The following is a 22,181-nucleotide window of genomic DNA, read 5'->3' on the forward strand; positions in this document are numbered from 1 at the left end:
TACATTTTCTGGAATTTACACAGCTTTTAGTTTATGACTGCCTATGTCATTTCTTGAGGTGCTAAAATGGCAGGGCAGTACAAACCCCCCCCAAATGACCCCATTTTGGAAAGTAGACACTCCAAGGAAATTGCTGAGAGGCATGTTGAGCCCATTGAACATTAATTTTTTTTTGTCCCAAGTGATTGAATAATGACAAAAAAAAAAAAAATTTACAAAAAGTTGTCACTAAATGATATATTGCTCACACAGGCCATGGGAATATGTGGAATTGCACCCCAAAATACATTCAGCTGCTTCTCCTGAGTATGGGGATACCACATGTGTGCGGTTTTTTTGGGAGCCTAGCCGCGTACGGGGCACCGAAAACCAATCACCGCCATCAGGATTTCTAAGGGCGTAAATTTTTGATTTCACTCTTCACTGCCTATCACAGTTTCGGAGGCCATGGAATGCCCAGGTGGCACAAACCCCCCCCCACCCCAAGCTATTTGCTGAGAGGCATGGTGAGTATTTTGCAGCTCTCATTTGTTTTTGAAAATGAAGAAAGACAAAAAAAATGTTTTTTTCTTTTTTCAATTTTCAAAACTTTGTGACAAAAAGTGAGGTCTGCAAAATACTCACTATACCTCAGCAAATAGCTTGGGGTGTCTACTTTCCAAAATAGGGTTTTTCAATTTTTGAAAATTGAAAAAAGAAAAAAACATTTTTTCTTGTCTTTCTTCATTTTCAAAAACAAATGAGAGCTGCAAAATACTCACCATGCCTCTCAGCAAATAGCTTGGGGTGGGGGGGGGGTTTGTGCCACCTGGGCATTCCATGGCCTCCGAAACTGTGATAGGCAGTGAAGAGTGAAATCAAAAATTTACGCCCTTAGAAAGCCTGAAGGCGGTGCTTGGTTTTCGGGGTCCCGTACGCGGCTAGGCTCCCAAAAAGTCTCACACATGTGGTATCCCCGTACTCAGGAGAAGCAACAGAATGTATTTTGGGGTGTAATTTCACATATACCCATGGCATGTTTGAGCAATATATAATTTAGGGTCCTTTCACACTGGGGCGGTTTGCAGGCGGTATTGCGCTAATAATAGCACCTGCAAACCGACCCGAAAGTGCTGCTGCTTTCACACTGGAGCGATACACTGGCAGGACAGTAAAAAAAGTCCTGGTAGCAGCATCTTCGGAGCGGTGAAGGAGCGGAGTGTATACCGCTCCTGCCCATTGAAATCAATGGGACAGCGCGGCTATAACCATTTCTCGGCTGCTAGTTAAAACCGCCCCGCTAGCGGCCGCATACCGACGGTAAAGCGCCGCTTACAATAGCGGCGCTTTACCGCCGATGCCCGCCCCAGTGTGAAAGGGCTCTTAGTGACAACTTTGTGCAAAAAAAAAAAAAAAAAGAAAATTTTTCTTTTTCCCGCAACATGTGTCACAATATAAAATATTCTATGGACTCGACATGCCTCTCAGCAAATAGCTTGGGGTGTCTACTTTCCAAAATGGGGCTTGGGGGGGGGGTTTGAACTGTCCTGGCATTTTATGCACAACATTTAGAAGCTTATGTCACACATCACCCACTCTTCTAACCACTTGAAGACAAAGCACTTTCTGACACTTTTTGTTTACATGAAAAAATTATTTTTTTTTGCAAGAAAATTACTTTGAACCCCCAAACATTATATATTTTTTTAAAGCAAATGCCCTACAGATGCCACACAACAGCTGATGTGACGAGCACGGCGCTCGTGGATACATTACCCCCCAGCTGTCTTTTTAATGTAAGTGTATGATATTCTGGCCTACTCATTAAAGTGTATTTTATACGGGATCATGCTATGTGCGGTTCTTTGTTTTTTATACTGCACATTGTAACGCTGCATGACGGGCGGTGAGGAGCAGGAGGCGAAGATACGTTGGAGGATCCTTATCCAGCATTTGGGATTATACGAGCTCGGCGCTCGTGGGTTGAGGCTTGCGCTCATTGTTCACAAGTGAGTGCAACCCCCCCTCTCTCCCCTCTTCCCACTCCTCCTCCCCTCCTGTGTCCTCCACATCAAACGGAATTATATCATATGCTGTTTATCTTGTTTTTCTGCATATGACATACCGCATCCTTGATCAACGCCAGCTGCTGCACTTTTGGATTTTCCTATCTGCTGGGCTTCTAATATATATGCTGTATACCTTACAGCTGTAAGGTAAGGGGCCTGTGGACACGGAGGTGCCCCCACTGAAGATCACTCCCCTCCCTTTACTTACACCATTGTTTTTTTTGGATTTCCATTCAGAAGTGTCACATCTGGTGGCGGGACTGTTGTTACACTTTTTGATATAACATAAAAAATATTTTTTTTATTATTATATTTTCTTTATGTGTATTTTATTTTTATTTTTGGATTTTATTTGCTAGCTGCCAAGTGTTGGTGTTTTACCAACATTTACCACTGGGACTATTTTATATACTTTGATGCTTTTTTCACATTTTTTTCATTCATGCATTTATTTTGCTGATATTTAATGAATTATTTGTCTTTCATATATATTTTCTAGCATATTCTATACGTTTTAAGGAATTGTATTGGATCACTTTTTGGGATTTTGCACTTGTCCAGCTGCTTTTCATACCCATGTGCACTGCTTGTTGATATGTATTTCGAAATATTTTCTTTGTTGCTTGTTGATAGCACTTTTTGCATTCACCACTAAGTGGTATTCCCTTGTAGTTCACCATTCATTTGCACACGTCAGCTTTCTCTTTTTTCACTTATTTGACTGATGTTTTCAGGTCATCTGGCATGTTTGTCACATGCACTTTAGTATAGTCCCCCTCCCCCTCTCTCTATTCCCTTCCTATCACAGCGCAACTACCACCCCCCTACCTATATTATTGTTTTGTCTGTTTGGAGCAGTCTTTTAGGTGTTGCAGCAGTGTCCCTTTAGTATAGAAGTCCGCTGACAGCGCAGGAGTTTTTTTTTCACTGTCTAGGCCACTGGTGCTTGCCAGTTCACCAAAACGCTGCCAAAAAAACTGTTAGCGATCGCAGGGATCAGGCCTGACTCTGCGAACGCTGCAGTTATGCGTTTATTGTTTTGTAAGTGACAGTGATCGATCGATACTGCACTTGGGTAGGCTGGGCTGGGCAGAGGGGCAAAACGCAGGTGCTAGCAGGTGTCTGGGCTGATCCCACTAACACTGCGTTTTTGGGAACCCTAAACTGCTGGGGACGCTAGTATAGATCTGATCGGATCAGATATTGATCCGTTCAGATACTATACCACTAAGGGAGGTGTATGATGCGTGCGTGGGTGTTAGCGGTACTGGCGCTAACCTGACGCTGCCTGGGGCGATGCAAACCCTATCCTGACCCTAAAACCTAACTTATATCATTGCCGGGCGATCAGGGGGCTAAACCTTTATTAGGTAATAAACGGTGGGTGCCCTGACACTAAAAAATTAACTAACCAGCGTCACCCGTAACACTTATACGGTGATCACTGGCGAAAGGGTTAACTAGGGGGCAATCAAGGGGTTAAAACCTTTATTAGGTAGTATATGGGGGTCCCTGACGCTATAAAAAGCTGACGGCGAACCTATATATTAACCTCCCTATCGTCACCAGTGACACTAATACATCGATCAAAAAAATGATCGCTTAGTGACACTGGCGACGGGGGTGATCAAGGGGTTAAAACTTTATTAGGGGGGTACCCTAGACCTAAAGGGGGCTAACACTAACTGCCCTACCACACTGTCACAAACTGACACCAATGCAGTAATCAGAAAAAAAAAAAACTGCTTGTTGTCACTGTGACGGGGGGGGGGGGGGGGGGGTGGTGATCAGGGGGTGTACAGTATGCCTGGCGTGTTCTACTGTGTGTGTATTGTGCACTCACATCGATGTCTTCTCTCCTCGGCGCCGGAACGGAAAATACCGAGGAGAGATGACATCACTTCCTCTGCTGCTGTTTACTATACAGCAGCAGAGGAAGGATTTCATTGGCTGGAAGCGATCGCGAGGGGGGGGCCACGAATGGATGGCCTCCCCCTCACCTCTGATCGCTCCCGGACAGAAGCCGACCGCCTCGGGCACCCCGCCCGCGGGAGGCAGATCACGTAAAGGTACGTGATTTGGCTGCCTGTGTCATTCTGCCGGCGTATATCGTCGGGAGGCGGTCGGCAACTGGTTAAGTACCGAAGTTTGGTGCCATTCTACGAGCGTGTGCAATTTTGAAACGTGACATGTTAGGTTTCTATTTACTCGGTGCAAATTCATCTTTCACATTATGCGAAAAAATTGGGCTAACTTTACTGTTTTTTTTAAAGCATGATTCGCAAATACCGTGCGAGATAAAAAGTTGCAATGACCGCCATTGTATTCTCTAGGGTCTCTGCTAAAAAAAAACATATAATGTTTGGGGGTTCTGTGTAATTTTCTAGCAAAAAAATGATGATTTTTACATGTAGGAGCGAAGTGTTAGAATTGGCCGGGTTGGTAAGTGGTTAATGTTGATAAATGTAAAGTTATGCACTTGGGGGCTAAGAGTATGCATGCATCATACATGCTAGGGGGAGTACAACTGGGGGAATCCATAGTGGAGAAGGATCTGGGGGTTTTGGTAGATCATAAACTCAATAATAGCATGCAATGCCAAGCTGCGGTTTCCAAAGCGAGCAAAGCCCTTTCTTGTATTAAGAGAGGTATTGACTCCAGAGAGAGAGATATAATTTTGCCCCTGTTCAAATCATTAGTAAGACCTCATCTGGAATGTGCAGTTCAGTTTTGGGCACCAGTTCTCAAAAAGGATATCGGGGAACTGGAGAAAGTGCAGAGAAGGGCAACCAAACTGATAAGAGGCATGAAGGAGCTCAGCTATGAGGAAAGATTAGAGGAACTGAATTTATTCTCTCTTGAGAACAGGAGAATAAGGGGGATATGATCAACATGTTCAAATATATAAGGGGTCCATATAGTGAACTTGGTGTTGAGTTATTCTCTTTATGGTCAACACAGAGGACACGGGAGCACTCTTTACGTTTAGAGGAAAAGAGATTTCATCTCCAAATATGGAAAGGTTTCTTCACAGTAAGAGCTGTGAAAATGTGGAATAGACTCCCGCCAGAGGTGGTTCTGGCTAGCTCAGTAGATTGCTTTAAGAAAGGCCTGGATATTTTCCTAAATGTACATAATATAACTAGGTACTAACATTTATAGGTAAAGTCGATCCAGGGAAAATCCGATTGCCTCTTGGGGGATCAGGAAGGAATTTTTTCCCCCTGCTTTAGCAAATTGGAGCATGATCTGCTGGGGTTTCTTGCCTTCCTATGGATCAACTGTGGGTATAGAATTGGGTATATTGGATTGTACAATATTTTTTATTTTGTTTATTTATTTATTTTTACGGTTGATGGACTTGTGTCTTTTTTCAACCTGACTAACTATGTAAACTATGTAACTATGTCCGGTCACTCACCTCCTGGACCCCCAAAATGCAGCAGGCGGGCCCATGGGATACCCCCCCCCCAGTAGCAAACCCAAGGTGGAAAAGGGGGGGGCAGTGTGTCCACAAAGCCCCTAGGCCAGAAGCCTGGCCTCACCCGGGAAGAAAAGGGGGGGTGGAGGAGAACCCCGGAGGGACCGACCACCCCAGGAAGTACCCACGTCCCCCACCCCTCCAGAAAAGGAGAAGCGGGTGCCTCCTACTTATCGCTCCAGCTAAGTGCACGGGTAACGCTCCCAGACAGATCCTCCTTGCCACCGAAGTGGGAGGGGCTGTCGGCCATGAGGAACGCTGCGACACAGGCCGAGACCCGGTCGTATGCGACCTTGCAAGACGTTTAACTCGCAGGGCAGCCACTGTCCAGTGGGGCTATTTCGCGGCTGATCTAGTGCGTAGCTGAGGTCTGCACGCGCACGCTGGCCAGACTGGGATGAACCTCTGTATCTAAGTATCCAGTCTGTTGCCCAGCCCGGCAGTTGATTGTAGTTTTCACCGGAAAAAAATTCAGGAAAGAGAAAATAACAAAACAAAAATTCCCAGGACTAGAGATCCCAGCAGGGAACCAGGTCCTTACTCCTGACTAGGCAGAAAAAACTGAATGCCTAGAGCAGGGAGGGGGTTATATACTGTCTGAGGACAGCCCATGGGTGTGGCCAAGTGTTTTGTTTTTTTTTGTTCTGCCTAGTCCTACTCCTAATAGAGGCGATATAACCCTATGGTTCTGAATAAGAAGGCTGTGTCTGTCAATGAACGAATGAGAAATACGGATTTAACTTGTAAGCAACACATGTCAGAAATAGGCTTAGGCATGGAAGGGTTAAGCAAGTAAAACGCATTCAAAAAGGTAACCAGCTATTCTTTTTTTCTTTTACAGTATGCTTTGTTAATGGGAATATGTAACATATATAAAGTACATCCGTAACTAAAAGTTTTCAGAATGACACAAATATCAAATTTTCAAGAAGTCTGCTGCTTCAGTGTTTTTTCGATCTTGTCAGATTTTACTATGGTATATTGAAGTATAATTACAAACATTTCATAGGTGTCAAAGGATTTTATTGACAATTATATGAAGTGTATGCATAGTCAATATTTGCAGTGTTAACCCTTCTTTTTCAAGACCTCTGCAATTCGCCCTGGCATGCTGTCAATCAACATCTGGGCCACATCCTGACTGATGGCAGCCCATTCTTGCAGAATCAATGCTTGGAGTTTGTCTAAATTTGTGCCTCTGCCTCTTGGGGATTGACCACAAGTTCTCAGTGGGATTAAAGTGATTGTAAGGCTTTCGTTTTTTTTTTTTTTTTAATAACAAACATGTCATACTTACCCCCACTGTGCAGTTCGTTTTGCTCAGAGTGGCCTTGATCCTCAACTTCTGGGGTCCCCCGGCGGCGTAGGTAGCTCCTCCCTGCATCGCATAACCCCCTAGAAGCGCTCTCCCAGGGGGTTACCTTGTGGGCGCGCTCCCGAGTCCAGCATTTGCGTCCATTGATGCAGAATGCCTGACTCAGCCCCGCCCACTGGCGCCCGCATCACTGAATTTGATGGACAGCAGTGGGAGCCAATGGCTGCGCTGCTATCAATCTATCCAATCAAGAGCTGAGACAACAGGCAGAGGGGAAGAAGAGAAGGGAATTACAGGACTCAGGTGAGTAAAACAGGGGGGGGGGGGGGGGGGGGGCAGTCAATGACAGAAGTTTTTTAACCTTAATGCATAGGATGCATTAAGATGAAAAAGCATGAGGGTTTGCAACCCCTTTAAGGTCTCTTGAGTTTCCTGGCCATGGACCCAACATTTCAATGTTTTGTTCCAAGCCACTTGGTTATCACTTTTGCCTTATGCCAAGGTTCTCCATCATGCTGGAAAAGGCATTGATTGTCGCCACACTGTTCTTGGATGGTTGGGGGAAATTGCTCTTGGAGGATGTTTTTGTACCATTCTTTATTCGTGGCTGTGTTCTTAGGCAAAATTGTGATGAGCCCATTCCCTTGGCTGAAAAGCAACCCCACAGATGAATGGTCTCAGGATGCTTTCCTGTTGACATGACACAGGACTTATGGCAGCGCTCACCTTTTCTTCTCCAGGCAAGGTTTTTACCAGATACCCCAAACAATCAGAAAGGGGATTCATCAGAAAAAATGATTTACCCCAGTCCTCAGCAGTCCAATCCCTGTGCCTTTTGCAGAATATCAGTCTGTCCCTGATGTTTTTCCTGGAGAGAAGTGGCTTCTTTGCTTCCCTTCTTGACACCAGGCCATCCTCCAAAAGTCTTTGCTTCACTGTGCATGCAGATGCACTCACGCCTACCTGCTGGAGGTGCAGAGCTTACTCAGGAGACGGTCCTGGCGCTTGCTGGACCTTCTTGAGCACCCTGAAGCCTTCTTCACAAATGCAGTAAAACATTTTTTTATAGAATTAGGTTTATTTTCATGGCAAAGAGGGACTTTGCCATTAATTTGATCACTCTTCATAACATTCTGGAGTATATGCAAATTGCCATCATAAAAATGAGGCAGCAGACTTTGTGAAAATTATTATTTGTGTAATTCTCAAAACCCTTGGCCACGGCTGTAGGTGTTATCCCAATTTGGCTGCAAAAAATGAAAATACATTTTAAGGCCTGGTTCACATTGTACGTTGCAGTTGATACGTTTCCAGGTGCGTTTTGCATTTCTGGGGGTCGTCATTCAAGAGAAAACAGCAAACTATGTGAACGTGACCCATAGGAAACCATGGTAAATGGACTCTAGTGCGTTTCTGAAAAACTGAAAACGCACTAAAAAACACCAGGCCTAAGTGTTTGTATGCTGAAAAGGCCAGTAATATTAATATGAACTGAATGTCTAAAGCCTCGACGAGCACAAAATTAAATTCACATTTCTGCTGTTAAACAAACATCAATCGCTGTATTCCTTGGCACCTATCTTTCTAACAAAAAAAGATTTAATCTTAGCAGTCTAGCCATGTCCTTTCACATTCATTCTCTCCTACTGGGCTGTAATCTGCACTTTTCCCACAATGCCTCTGTTCCTTTGTTGTCAGTAATATGACTTGTCTCCAATCTCTCTGCAGCTTCTCCTCTTCTCCAACTTATCTTACCACAGATTTGCTATTCTGTTATTACCGCTTTTTAAATTTCCTCTCTTAGCTTTCCAACATACAGCAAACATCTCTGTTCATTTTTTGCTGCTATTGCCTGACAGCAACAGGGGTTCGACGTTTAACTCCCGTCTGCAGCCAATAAACAAATCCCTTCTATTTTATCCATCTATTAAAGAGCTATTGCTTAGCACCGCTCAAAATGAGTGCATAGTCCAGTCCTAGCTAAATGAATTCGTGCTTTAGGGTACTTGTGGGGCCAATTTATACAAATCAGGAAGAGGAATGTGTGTTATTTTTTTTATTAATTTCAGGTACTACAGGAACTTGGTGGTGACACTATCTTGGGTGACATTTTGCTAAAGCTACAATAAACAGTAGTTGCCTCCCTCAGACTTCACATTCCTTGTACCACAGTTCAGATCCAAATGTAAATACAGTCATAAATGAAAAACAATATGAACCTTTCTTATGTCCAGAACAATGTGATGGAAAGTACTGGAGGTCACTTCAGTGATGAGCTGGTGTCTTAATTTCCTGGTAGGAGGGTCACTGACTAGATGTCTTTGCAATGGACTGTAAACCTTGCTGTAATTCTGGATAAAAGCCTCTAAAAAAAAAAAAAAAAAAAAAGAAAAAAAAGGAGCATACATATAAATCATACCAGGTCAAAATAACACTATTATGAAAACAGTGTGCTCCCTCTGAGAGTGAATCACAAAGTACAAGAGCTTGGCATTATTCTGACATACAGTACTTGGTATTAGCCTCTTCCAAACCCTGTACAGCAAAGCTCATAATGGGAGATGGAGAAGCAGAACAAGGAATCAGTCAGCTGTGTTGCAGTGCACACGTGCTAACATGCTGATAGAAGGAGAGAGCAGAGTGACACAAAATAAACTCATCAGTCTACTAATTCTCCTTTCACTGTACAGTCACAGGCTAGGGGAAGGACAAGACATGTAAGGGTCAGACAGGGCTACGTTGTGGCACAGAGCTGTGAACTGAATGGACAAAAATACAAATGCTGGCGGATAAAACTGCTAAATATACAGTACTGTACAAATGTTCTAGGCACAAAAATGCTGCAAAGTGAGGATGCTTTTACATTTTTTTTTTTTTTTTTAGTGGTGGTGGGATGCATTTGCTTTTTAATTAAAAACCTATAGTGTTGAATAAACAGAAAAATAACTAAATCGAATCAATCTTTGGTGTGTTCACCCTTTGCCTTTAAAACAGCGTTAAATATAATAAGACACACATTAATGCAAGCTTGTATTTAATAATTGCAATTAAATTTATTTTTTGCAAGCAGAGCAAGTACCTAATTTTGACTTTGTATCAGCCACTTTCTATCCCATGTACAGCAGAGCTGAGACTGGAAAAGGTAGAGACAGCACAAGGAGCCAATAAGCTGTGCTGCTTATGTGCCTACAAGAACATGTTGAAGCGAGAGAAGAGTGACAGAGATGAGATCATCAGCTTGCTGCTCTTTAAGGCTGGGTTCACAGCAGGGGGTCTGGTGCGTGTCTGTTCACCAATTCAGGTGCGAATCAGGTGCAAATTTTTAGCCAAATTTGGAAAAACGGACCAGAAGGCACACAGGACCCTTCCGCAATTCGGACCCCGGAGGTGTGTGAACCGGCTCTATTGAGAGCCAGTCACACTCTCCTGTCGTGCGAATTGGATGCAGAAAATCTGCATCTAATTCACATCAGTGTGAACCCAGCCTTACTGTCCAGTCATGGGCTGGGGGCGAGACAAAAACTAGATGCATTACTTAAAGTGGAAGTAAAAGCTACATGCAAGTCTGCTTAAAAACACTGCTTCCCACCGCCTCCTACCTATGCTGTATACTGCTGTAAAAAAAGATCTGTATTAATACCTTTTTTTTTAGCCTGCTCTGGCGCGGTTAAACTAGATGGACTTGTGTCTTTTTTCAACCAGACTAACTATGTAACAAAAGCTTTGGCTCCCCTGTGTCATGGAACGCTCAACAGGGCTGAATTGTGAGAGCCCTGATGTCACCCAGCATCATCTATTGCCCATCTGTTGAGGCTCCTCCTCTCCCCTGCAGCAGCCACTCTATGTCACAGGGGAGCTGGAGCTTCTGCATCACGTGACTGGTGCAGATTGAATAAAGATGTTTACACTTTTTTTACCAGTAGTATACGGCATAGGTAAAAGAAGGGGGAAGCGGTATCTTAAGGAAAGAAAAAACAGATCTCCTTCCGTGCCAGACAGGGATGTGCTGTGTCATGAAGTTATGTATAGCTCAGAACTGGGTAGACAGAAATACAAACTTCTCCTATATATACATTCCATCTGTATATTTAACATTCTTAATGGGCAACTGCTGAGATAAAAAAAAAACGACAGGATAAACTATCCTGAGAGAAGTCATTGACCGGTGTTCTGCCGAGAAAGTTCCGCTCGGCGGATAAGGACCACCCTCTACTGCGCAGGCGCTGCGCCTGCGCAGTAGGATCCGGCGGAAATAGCCGAAGATGAATAGGGGAAAATCAGCTGTACACGGCGCTTGTAAGAGGGCCCCTCGCGGGCTCGCTTCGCTCGCCACGCTTCGGCACGGCCTCGCTCGGCTCTTTTTTATTCCCCCTCTAGGTCCACTTGGATGGTGGGGAAGGAACCTGGACCCAGGGCGCAGGCGCCATGTACAGCTGATTGTAGATTTTGTCCTTCGGCTATCTCCAGCGGCTGATATTAGTTCGTACTGCGCAGGCGCTGCGCCTGCGCAGTACAGGGGGGAACTTATCCCCTGAGGGAACTTTCTCGGCAAGACACCGGCAACAATGATGCAGTCAGTTAAGTCTAAGCAAATTCAGAACTCCTAGTATGCTTGTCCAGGGTAAGGGGCTCAAAGTATTGAAGCCATCTGATCACCACACAGGCCAGGCAGCAAGAGGAGTCAACAATAACAGGCTATGCATTTCTCTCAGGACAGTTTACCATAATGGTTCAAAAGGTTAAAATCAATAAAGTGGATTTCCCCCTAAAAGGAGAAGTTCCGCTTTAAGCACTCCCCCACCATCCAAATATGCCACATTTGGCATGTCATTTTTTGGGGGGGGCAGCAGGTACCTAGTTTTGACAGGCACCTGCTTCCACTTCTGCTGTCTACTGTCTAGGCAGATCGAGCGGAAGTTCTCCTCTCCCCCTCCCTCCTTCAAATCTTCTGGGACACATCACAGGTCCCAAAAGATTTTCCGACCAATGGGGAGGCGCTGTGCAACTCACACACGCACAGTGCACACCCGGCTCTGAAGCCGCAAGCTGTCAGAGCCGGGTGCCCACACTTGCAATGCTGGTGCCGCGGAGAGGCGAGGGAGAGAATCGATAGTTCGGGCGCCCGCATTGCTGGACCGTGGGACAGGTGAGTGTGCGTTTATCAAAAGTCAGCAGCTACAACCTTGCTTTAAAGTGGATGTAAACCCTCACATAGGTAATGATTAAGCACATTTCTGTTGTGTGAAACGCATCTACCTTGACCACTGCTGGTGTCCTCTGGTGTCATCTTGGATATTTTTATATTTCAATAAACTTTACTTGGAGTCCATGTGAGGTGCAGCAGTTTATTATTTTGATGATAAACCCTCACATATACCCAGTGAAGTGAACAGTCTCAGAGGATGCACAGAGATGAAACAAATCTCCCTACATAAGCTTAACTTGTATATCTGCTGTTTTCAGCTTTCTACACTCTTTGGAAAGTGCACATCCTGTTACAAATCTTTATTCATGTTCCGGCAGTGGGAGGGAAGTCTGGGCTTACACTGTGTAAGAGCTGATTGAAGGAACAGCACATACCCCCTCCACATAGGCAGAGGAACAAAGAAACATGCAGAGCTGTATTGTGAATAGATCAGCTCTCTGCTAATCTCTAAGCTCCCTCCCAGACATAAATTTTCAGCTGCTGTTACCTCGTGTGTCGGAGAACTTGTCAGAATTTATCATGCTGTTAATAGACGAACAGAGCAGCTGAAAGAGACAGCACTCAGAGCTTTGGAGAGAGACAAGTAAACACTGCAGCTAGACGTGCCTAAGTCAGATTTCATGAATGGGGTTTACAACCACTTTGAGTGTCTTATCCTAAAAACTTTTTTATTTTTATCTCTGCAGTTGCGCATAAGAATTCTTTCCTTCTCCTCTCTGCCTCCTCTCTGTTTTCAAACTAGTTATTTTAAGACAAGAGGTTTTGTTATCCAGGATTTAATGAAATTATGCATATTGTGCAAACTATATGCAAACTAGTCTTTAGAAAATACGAAGGCAAAAAATATTTGCATTAGAAAATTCTAAAGTGATCTACAGACAAAAATATGTAAAATAAACGGCTTTTTAAAATTTGAGCAGTGTTAGTTGGCTCCATGCACACTAAAAAAACCAATAAAAATGAAAAAAAAAAACGCTTCATAAAAAAAAGCTGGTAATTGCTTTATGCAGTAGCATTTTAGCAGCATTTAAGAGCGTTTTATTAGCGGATTTGGAGACAAGCCCTAAAAAGATTGTTAACATTTTATAGAGGTTAAGGCTGTGTTCACACCACTGCGATGTCAGACATCGCATGTGATTTGCACCACATTGCTGTGCAGATCACATGCGATGCAAATTCAGCCACACAGATTTTATGGATGAATTTGCATTGCATTCGGACCAAAATGGGGCAGGATTCTTTTTTTGGTCCGCACTGGAATCAGATCGCATAGATGTTCACACCCATGCGATCTGATTCCTGCACCATTTTACAGTTCGCACTGCGATCCGATCTGGGGGTGTCATTAACTTTGTATTGACACCCGCAACGGTTCGCATGGGACAGCATGAACTGCCTGCAAGAGACGTGCAATCGGGAATCTGCACAGGAATCGTGCTGGTTCCCGCATCGCATATGTGTAATCCCAGCCTAGCTCTTAACTCCTACATTTAAAATCTTTAGCTGGTTTAAACAAATTAAAATCAGTTTTGCATTACCACCAAATGAAAGTCCTGTCTAAACCCCTCAAAAAATTATATTTTTATCATATAAATATATATATATTTGGTATTTGGACATCAGGACATACGGAACAACTTGCAAGTGCAATATTTATTCCAGACATTGGAATCAAACAAAGATGATATAAAATTTCCATATTTGCTGAAGATCGATTAACAACCATGCCATCAGTTATATTAAAATTTGACTGATTCAGAGGATTAAGAAATGTTAGGCTCAACTTTACCAAAACAGAGGCATTAAACATACCTCTAATCCCCTATCCCCACCTAGTCTTATAACTGGAGGCAAATGTGGGGTTTATTAGCAAAGCCTGTTCAATATTTAGTTGCATATATAACTATATACATTTAACGCCCAACCACTAAACAATCTCAAGGCCTAAAACAAGAATTAAAAGAACTCAAACTCTGAAAGAACCTCTTTCTCTTGGTTGGAGAAAGAAAAGAAACAAAAAAAAAAAAAAGAGAAGTCGCTTCAGGTGAGTGAGTCTCTGGTTAATCCCCACACACTAGTCAGGTGCTAGTCCAGCTTGCATGCTGTGTAACATAAGGAAATGATTCTGGACAGCTGCACTTCAAAAAAATCCTTGTATTGAAGCTTCATATGACAAGTGGTTGACAGATGGACCAGGGGACAAAGAGGTAGACGCGTTTCACGCAAATGTTAGCGCTTAGTCATTACCTATTGGAACTAGTCACCACAATCACCTATATACTGCTCTAATGTGTCATCATTAGGTTACAGGTGAACTAACCAATTAAAATTAGTACTCAGCTGGTCTTACAAAGAAAACCCAGCTAGAGAACACAGAATTTACACTCAAATCTGATGTAAAGAGTTTGGTCCAAATCCACTACCAGAAAAAATCTGAACCACCAATTAAACTTGACACATCAGTCAAAATCATTGTACAGTTACAACAACATACACAAAATAATAGAAAACATGTATATAGGTATACACACAATGAAGTTGCTTTTAAAAATCATTTGCTCTCAACATCAAAAGTGTTAGAACATCATGATGACTGATACTGGCATATTCCCAAAGTATGTGCATAGTCTCGAATGAACGTCAATGGAAAAAAAAAAAAAAAAGTAGGAAAGAAATAGGTGCTAATAGACTGCGAAAATTGTATACTCACCTTTTCGTAATTTTCCTTTCCTGACGCATCTTCATGGCAGCACACACTGGGTTGTGACTCCGCCTCTGGACTAGCTATAAAAGTTGAAGAGAGATGACCCCCCATTCTCTGTATATATCATCTTAAGAACAGGGTGGGGACCTGTGTGCTGCCATGAAGATGCGTCAAGAAAGGAAAATTACGGAAAGGTGAGTATACAATTTTCCGTTTTCCTGATGCCTTCATGGCAGCACACACTGGGAAATAACTCACCAGTCGGGAGGGTGCAAAAAATGAAGGTTTTATTATTCTAAAGAGCTGTGGAATTGGCTTTAATAATGGATCTACCAAAGTCTGCTGTTGTAAGCTGAGCAGTCAATTTTGTAGTGGGAAGCAAATGTATGCTTGGACAACCAGGTCGCTGCTTTACAGATTACTTCTGGTGAAACTCTGCAGTATGCTGCCCATGAAGTTGCCACTGTCCTGTTTGAGTGCGCCCTGATGCCTTCTGGGATCATTAGTTGCTGAGTAGAGTATGCCTTTTTGATGGTGCTAACCAGCCAGGATGCAATTGTTCGAGAAGTTGCTGGGTGACCTCTCCTAGGTCCATGTGGGATTATGAGAAGAGCATCCGAATTTCTGAAGGAAGCTGTAGCTTCCAGATATTTGGTAATGACAGTTTTGACATCTAATGCATGAGGCTCGCCTTGGTCGTTTGTAAAGGATGGAAGGGTGATATCTTGATTATAATGAAAGGAGGATGATACTTTGGGAGTGAAAAGCTCAGAGGGCCTCAATACCACTCTATCTGGATAGAAGACAAGGTATGGTTCTGATATCAGTAGTGCTTTAAGTTCTAAAACTCTTCTCGCAGATGTGATGGCGATAAGGAAGGTCACCTTCAAGGTCAGGTTCCAAATTGAAATAGACTCAACCGGAAAAATGTAACCTAGCTTGAAATTCCACGGATGGGTCAGACAATCCACTCCTTCGGCTGACGGGAAAGCCGCCCTTGCCAGAAATCTCTGACATTTGGTGTTCGCGGGGGTAGCTGCTAGGTTGATTTCCGGTATTCCCCAAGTTCTTGAAAGGAGGGAAAAAGCCTGTTGGCCCAATGACCACTCGTTGTTTGAGAGAAGTTCCCTGCTTAAATAGTCCGCCAGCATATTCTGAGCTGCTGGGACATACACTGCTTTCAGGTCTATTAGATGTACTTGTGCCCAATCCATGATGGGGCGAACTTCCTCCATTAATGTGCGACTCCTCGTACCCCCTTGCCTCTGAATGTATGCTACAGCAACTCTGTTGTCCATTTGAATTACAACGTTCTTCCCTGCCAGGTATGGAGTGAAGGCCAGGAGAGCCTGAAAAGCTGCTCTGAGTTCCAGTATATTTGATACTATACCATGAGCTTGAAACCTCCACTGCCCCTGGGCTGCTAGATCTTGGTAATGCGCTCCCCATCCCTTCTGGCTGGCATCTGAAGTGACCACCTCTGGCTGTGGAGGAACTATAGGTTTGTACCTCTTGAGGTTGCTGGACCGTGTCCACCACATTGATTGCTTCACATAGCTGTGTATGTAGATTGTCTGAAGCATTGAGACTCCATTCCACTGCCTCAGAAAGGAATTCGTGTGCCATTGGGACCACTGGATCATGGGCAGGGTTGCAGACATGGAACCGAGGACACTCATACACACTCTGGCTGGTAGGCGTGTAGCTGAGATTACCCTCTGAATTTTCTGGATCAGAGGAATGATCTCCTCCTGAGGAAGCTGTACTCTGTTCTGGATGGTGTCTAGTTCCGCCCCCAGAAATACCATCTTCTGTGTGGGCTGAAGTTTGTTTTTCTGCCAGTTCACTAGCCACCCGAAACCTTGCAGGGTTGAAAGTAAGATTTCTCGATGTTGAATCAGGACCTGGCGACTTTCTGCTAGAAGAAGTATGTCGTCCAAATAATGGTGTATTCTTAGACCTCTCTCTCTGAGGTATGCGATGAGGGGTAGAAGAATTTTGGTGAAGGTCCTGGGGGCCGACGAGATGCCGAAGGGTAGACACTGGAACTGGAAGTGATGCTGGTTGATTAAAAAACTGAGAAATTTTTGAAAGGCAGGATGTATTGGAACGTGAAGATAAGCGTCCGATAAATCTACGGACAGCATCCAATTTCCTAGATTCACAGCTAATAGTATGGACTGTAGGCTTTCCATTTTGAAGAATTCTAATTTGATGTTTCTGTTTAATCTCTTTAGGTCCAGCACTAGCCATAAATCCCCTGTCTTTTTTACAAGAAAGAGAGGGGAGTAGAATCCTCTGCCTCTCTGACACAGCAGAACCTCCAAAATGGCTTCCTTTTGTTTTAGTTCTGTTATGTATTTTAGAAGGATCCTTCTCTTGCCTGGAGAAGACGGGAGTTTTGTTGGAAGAAAGCGGTTTCTGGGAATCTTGTTCAAGAATCTCCATTTGTGACCGAACTTGATCGTGGAAATGGTCCAAGGGTCCTTGATGTTTTCCGACCATATTTGAGTGAATTTTTTTGAGTCTGGCGCCCACCCTCGGAGGATGGCGGGCGTACCTTCAAAAGAACTTCTGCTGTTCGCCAGAAGGGGTGGCCTTGGTTTTCCGCATCCTCAGATAGGATGACTGTGTTCCTCCAGTTTCTCTTAAACTCTTTTCCCGGCCTATAGGATTTTGCTTCTCTGTATCTTTCTGGAAGGTTACCCTTGTAAACTGGACCCCTTGATCTCTTGGGTCTCCTGTCAGAGGGAATGAGGCCCGATTTTCCCCCCGTCACCTTGGAAATGGCTGCATCCAATTTGGAGCCGAAGAGATTCGAGTCATCATAGGAGATCTTGCACCAATTTGTTTTTGATGCTGCGTTGGCTACCCAGGGTTTTAGCCACAAAGCTCTCCTTGCCATCACCGAGGCTAGCATAGCCCGAGCCGAGCACCTGAAAACGTCCACGGAGGCTTCTGCGATGAAATCGCCTGCTAATTTAAGTTCCTGTAGAGACGAAATTACTTTCTCCAAGTCTGCTCCTTGCTGGAGAGATTTCTCAATATTGACAGTCCAGCCCGAGATGGCTCTACCAACCGCTGCTGTGGTGACTGCTGGTCTACAAGCGCCTCCTGCTGTGGAGTAGGTTTTTTTAAGTTCCAGATCAATCTTCCGATCTAGAACGTCACGGAAGGAGACGGCGTCCTCGATGGGAAGGGTGACATGTCTTGCCAGACGCATCAGGGAGGCATCCACAATAGGAGCGTTAATTAGGGAGTTGACTTTAGGCTCTTTAAGAGGATACATCTTGGCTAGTCTGTTGTTTAGGCTAGGCCTCTTGTCGGCTCTTTCCCATTCGTCTTTGATTAAATCGTTCAACTCCTCAATGAAAGGGAAGGTCTCTGGGTCCCTCTTCAGGTTTGGAAAATACTTCCGCGTCTTCTGAAGCGCTTCCTCAGACTCATCCCAACCTATGGCCTCCTTGACTGACTTTGCAAAGGGTTCGACCAGAGAGAAGTCAAACCCTGTTGGGACTTCTGGATCCTCGTCCTCTGAAGGGGATTCTGGATCCATCCCTACCTCGATTGCTGAGCGAGGAGGAGCCATGGAAGTACCTGGGTCTGACGTGGCCAGCAGGGGTGTTGTTCATTCCATTATGGATTCTCGCACAGATTCCCGAATAAGTTCGGTTACTTCTCTGACGTCTGATTCTCTTTCTTTTGTGGCCTCATTGAAGCACGTGCGTCATGCTAATTTATCTGGCAAAGTGGAGGCGCCACATACCCAGCAGGTATTAGCTGCGGGGCGGGTGTGTAGGCTTCGTCTGTGACGTGACGAAGGTGATCTCCCATGACGTGATCTGCTATGTCGAGAGTGACTGTGGCGTGAGTGACCATGGCGAGAATGACTGTGGCGTGAGTGCCTGTGACGAGATGAGGAGCGTGACCGGCTTCTGCGGGATCTCCTGCTTGAGGCATGGCTTGATCTCTCTTTGCGTCTTGATCCAGACCTGGAAGGGCTGTCAGAAGGTGTCTTGTTAGAAGATATGCTCTCTTTTTTTCTCTCTTCAATACTTACCACTGAATGCGGATAGCCCCTTACCTTATTGGCTGAGGATGGTCTGCTAGGGCAGTGGTCTCCATGAGGGTAGGCAAGAAAAGAGGACGTCTGGAAGTAGATTTTAGAAGCAGAAATATATATATACATATAAAATCATTTATATATTTATTAATGAAAAAAATTCTTTTTTTTTTTTTTTAAATATAACATGTCAGGAAGTCCCTGTAAAATAGAAATGAGAACTTAAGGTACCTACCAGGCTTCAATGAAGAAATTTTAAGCAAGGAATCAGCAGTCTGGGGCTGAAAGAAGAAACACACATAATTCTCAGCCCAGAACCCTCTTTTAAATAGACCGCCGCCGTTCGCGGCAAAAAAATGACGCTTCGCACATGCGCAGAAGCGTCGTGATGACTCCGGCGCCATCTTGGAAGCTGGAAAACCGCTGTAAATGGCCCTCCACGGGCTCCCGCGCATGCGCACTGTGGGTCGGGACACACGGCAGCCATGAAAGAGCTAATAGAGTGCTGTGGGACTACAGGTCCCAGAGGAGGAAAAGAACGAAATAGAAGGAAAAAACAGTAGAAGGGCAAGACAAATGACTGATAAGAGAGAGTGGAGACCACTGCAAACCTGAAGCTTTTTTAAAGCTTATTCTGTGCCAGACGCTTCATGCTGCTGCCCCTGAGACCACCAGAGTGGGGTTCCCTCCTTTAGAGACTGTACAGGAGGGACTTCCAAACAGGAGAGGCTTGAACCTGCTGGGGTGATGCGGTAAGAGGCTTGCGACGTCCATCCGTCTTGTCAGGTGAGGATAAAAAAGAGAAAGGTGGGGGTCATCTCTCTTCAACTTTTATAGCTAGTCCAATCCTGTCAGGTTGTGGAAGTCACAACCCAGTGTGTGCTGCCATGAAGGCGTCAGGAAAAAAATATATAGAAGAGAAATGGGTGCTAATAGACTGCAGGAAACTAGCTAAGAGAGAAAAAAAATTATTATACATAAGTCCTACTGGGATAAGTGCGCCCTAACTGAGTATTTGGCTGCAGAATGAATGCCCCGTGGACGGCGCATTAAAAAGTTCCCGACTTTTGGGTTAGCTTCAGAGGATTTGAAAAGGCAGTGGACTGACACTGTCTACAAACTCATTTGAACTAATCATCGTAGCATCTAAAACTCAGGAGCTGGAAGGGCTGCTGAAATTGCACAAATACAGAAAGAAATCGTACCCTATAAGGATTCACCTATGTTTGAGAGTCTGGACGCCAAGCTGAATGAGAAGCTTGATAGAATGAAAAAAAAAGTTATAGCTGGAAAACAAGAAAAAAATACTCTGTGACAGGCTTGACTATGAATCCAATTCAGTTTATGTGTGGAGAAAACCCCAACATTTTAGGATGCCTAATAAAAGGAACAAAAAGAAAACAACTGGCCCGGATGGCGCTGTTAAAAAAGTCAGCTTTTCAGACACAGAAAATGAGACTTTGGATCAAACCCTAGCAATGTCTGTTGCTGATTTATAAACTGATAGTGGTGATAGAGATGTGTCAGATATCTGACAAGGGCAGCCACAGCATTTAAATGGAGAGCCAGAGTATGTCAACAAGAAAAAGAAACAGGTGAAAAAAATATAAGAAAACCTGAAGAGGAGGGAAGAAGAAAAGAAGATATAGGCGGCAAGGAATGTTACCCCTTGAGAAGACCCCAACAAAAGCATTAAACAATGTTTTAAATCTATCTCAGAGGGCACCGACAGAGGTTGATCTCCCTTTGCTCTCTAAGGGGTTAAACTTTTGTCCTTCACACCATTTCAACTTGTTTGACACCATTCTGGATCTGAATATGTTTGCACGTTTGCTTACGTTATGTAAACACTATTTTAGTGATATTAAAGATAAGCAAAAAGAGGATAAACATGTCTCACAGGTTGATTTTGAGTTAGATTTTAGGTATCAGTGCAAATTATGCGATCTGATTGATCTGGCCCATGAGTCTCGATTAAAGGATGGGGAGGATCAGGGATCTATAATTTCGGCTTCATTTAAATCTCGTTTAGATTTTTACCCTATTCAATCTAGATGTAAGGAGATGAATAATTTCCAGAAAGCGTTTGAACAGGAACTTACTAGACTGGCTTCATGTGTGGTGTCTGGAGTATGTGTTTTGAATGACAACATGACCACTGAGGAAAAATGTTCACTTGAGCAGTTAAGGGAAGACTGCTCCATAGTTGCAAAGCATTCCGACAAAGGGGGCTTGGTTGTCGTTCAGGACGCAGACACATACAGGTTGGAAGCCTTGAGACAGCTCTCAGATGGTGCCACGTACCAGAAACTTAGGAAGGATCCTGTTGGTAAATTCCGTTTGGCGCTCACTACTTTGGTTCATAAGGGCATAAGACTTGATGTTTTATCAGTGCAGGAGGGAGAAATATTGATACCTGATGAACCCATTGCTCCCATCTTTCATCATCTACCCAAGACCCACAAGGGATTGAACCCCCTTGTGGGTAGACCCATTGTGGCTCGCATTGGGTCTTTGACTGAAAGGATGGGACAATGGTTAGACCACCAACTCTAGCCTTTAGGGCCCTTTCACACGAGGGCGGGGTCGGTGGTAAAGCACCGCTATTGTAAGCGGCGCTTTACCGTCTGTATTCGGCCGCTAGCGGGGCTGTTTTACCCCCCACTAGCGGCCGAGAAGCTGTCCCATTGATTTCAATGGGCAGGAGCGGTATACACTGCGCTCCTTCACCGCTCCGAAGATGCTGCTAGCAGGACTTTTTTTCCCGTCCTGCCAGCGCACCGCTCCAATGTGAAAGCCCTCGGGGCTTTCACACTGGAATCAAAGCAGTGGCACTTTCGGGTCGGTTTGCAGGCGCTATTATTAGCGCAATAGCGCCTGCAAACCGCCCCAGTGTGAAAGGGCCCTTAGTTGTTAGGTTGCCCAGCTATTTGCGTGACATAAATCATTTAATGAGATGTCAGGATCATGAGTGGATGGAGGGCGACATGTGGATCACATGTGATGTGTCCAGCCTATATTCTAGCATCCCGCACTCTCTGGGCATTAAAGCAGTTTCCTTTTTCCTAGATCGATGCAGCCTGTACCCTCAAGTGCAGAAAGAGTTCGTCTTGGAATGCCTAGATTATCTTCTAACCCATAATTACTTCTCATTCGATGGGGATTTTTTTCTTCAAAGGTGCGGAACGGCAATGGGAGTCAGGTTTTCGCCCTCTCTTGCCTATCTATACATGGGTTGGTGGGAGAGGGTGAAGATTTTTGGGTCGGATAATCCGTTTCATTCACACATCAAAATTTTCAGGCGTTATATAGATCTTATATTCATTTGTTCCAGTGAGCTGGGTATTTTGGATAATTTTTTGTC

At 44.3% G+C, this 22,181-nt stretch overlaps 1 protein-coding gene across 2 annotated transcripts in view; it reads right to left on the reverse strand.

Moving 5' to 3' along the window:
* The window catches only part of TXNDC11 (thioredoxin domain containing 11), a 213,315-nt gene that overhangs the window by 64,844 nt on the left and 126,290 nt on the right, over positions 1–22,181 (reverse strand). For both annotated transcript variants that reach the window (XM_073591072.1, XM_073591073.1), the window contains one exon: positions 9,064–9,209. In XM_073591072.1, the coding sequence (XP_073447173.1) occupies positions 9,064–9,209 (146 nt within the window). The remainder of the gene's footprint in view (positions 1–9,063; positions 9,210–22,181) is intronic.

The sequence above is a fragment of the Aquarana catesbeiana genome, linkage group LG06, assembly GCF_042186555.1.
Source record: "Aquarana catesbeiana isolate 2022-GZ linkage group LG06, ASM4218655v1, whole genome shotgun sequence".
NCBI lineage: Eukaryota > Metazoa > Chordata > Amphibia > Anura > Ranidae > Aquarana > Aquarana catesbeiana.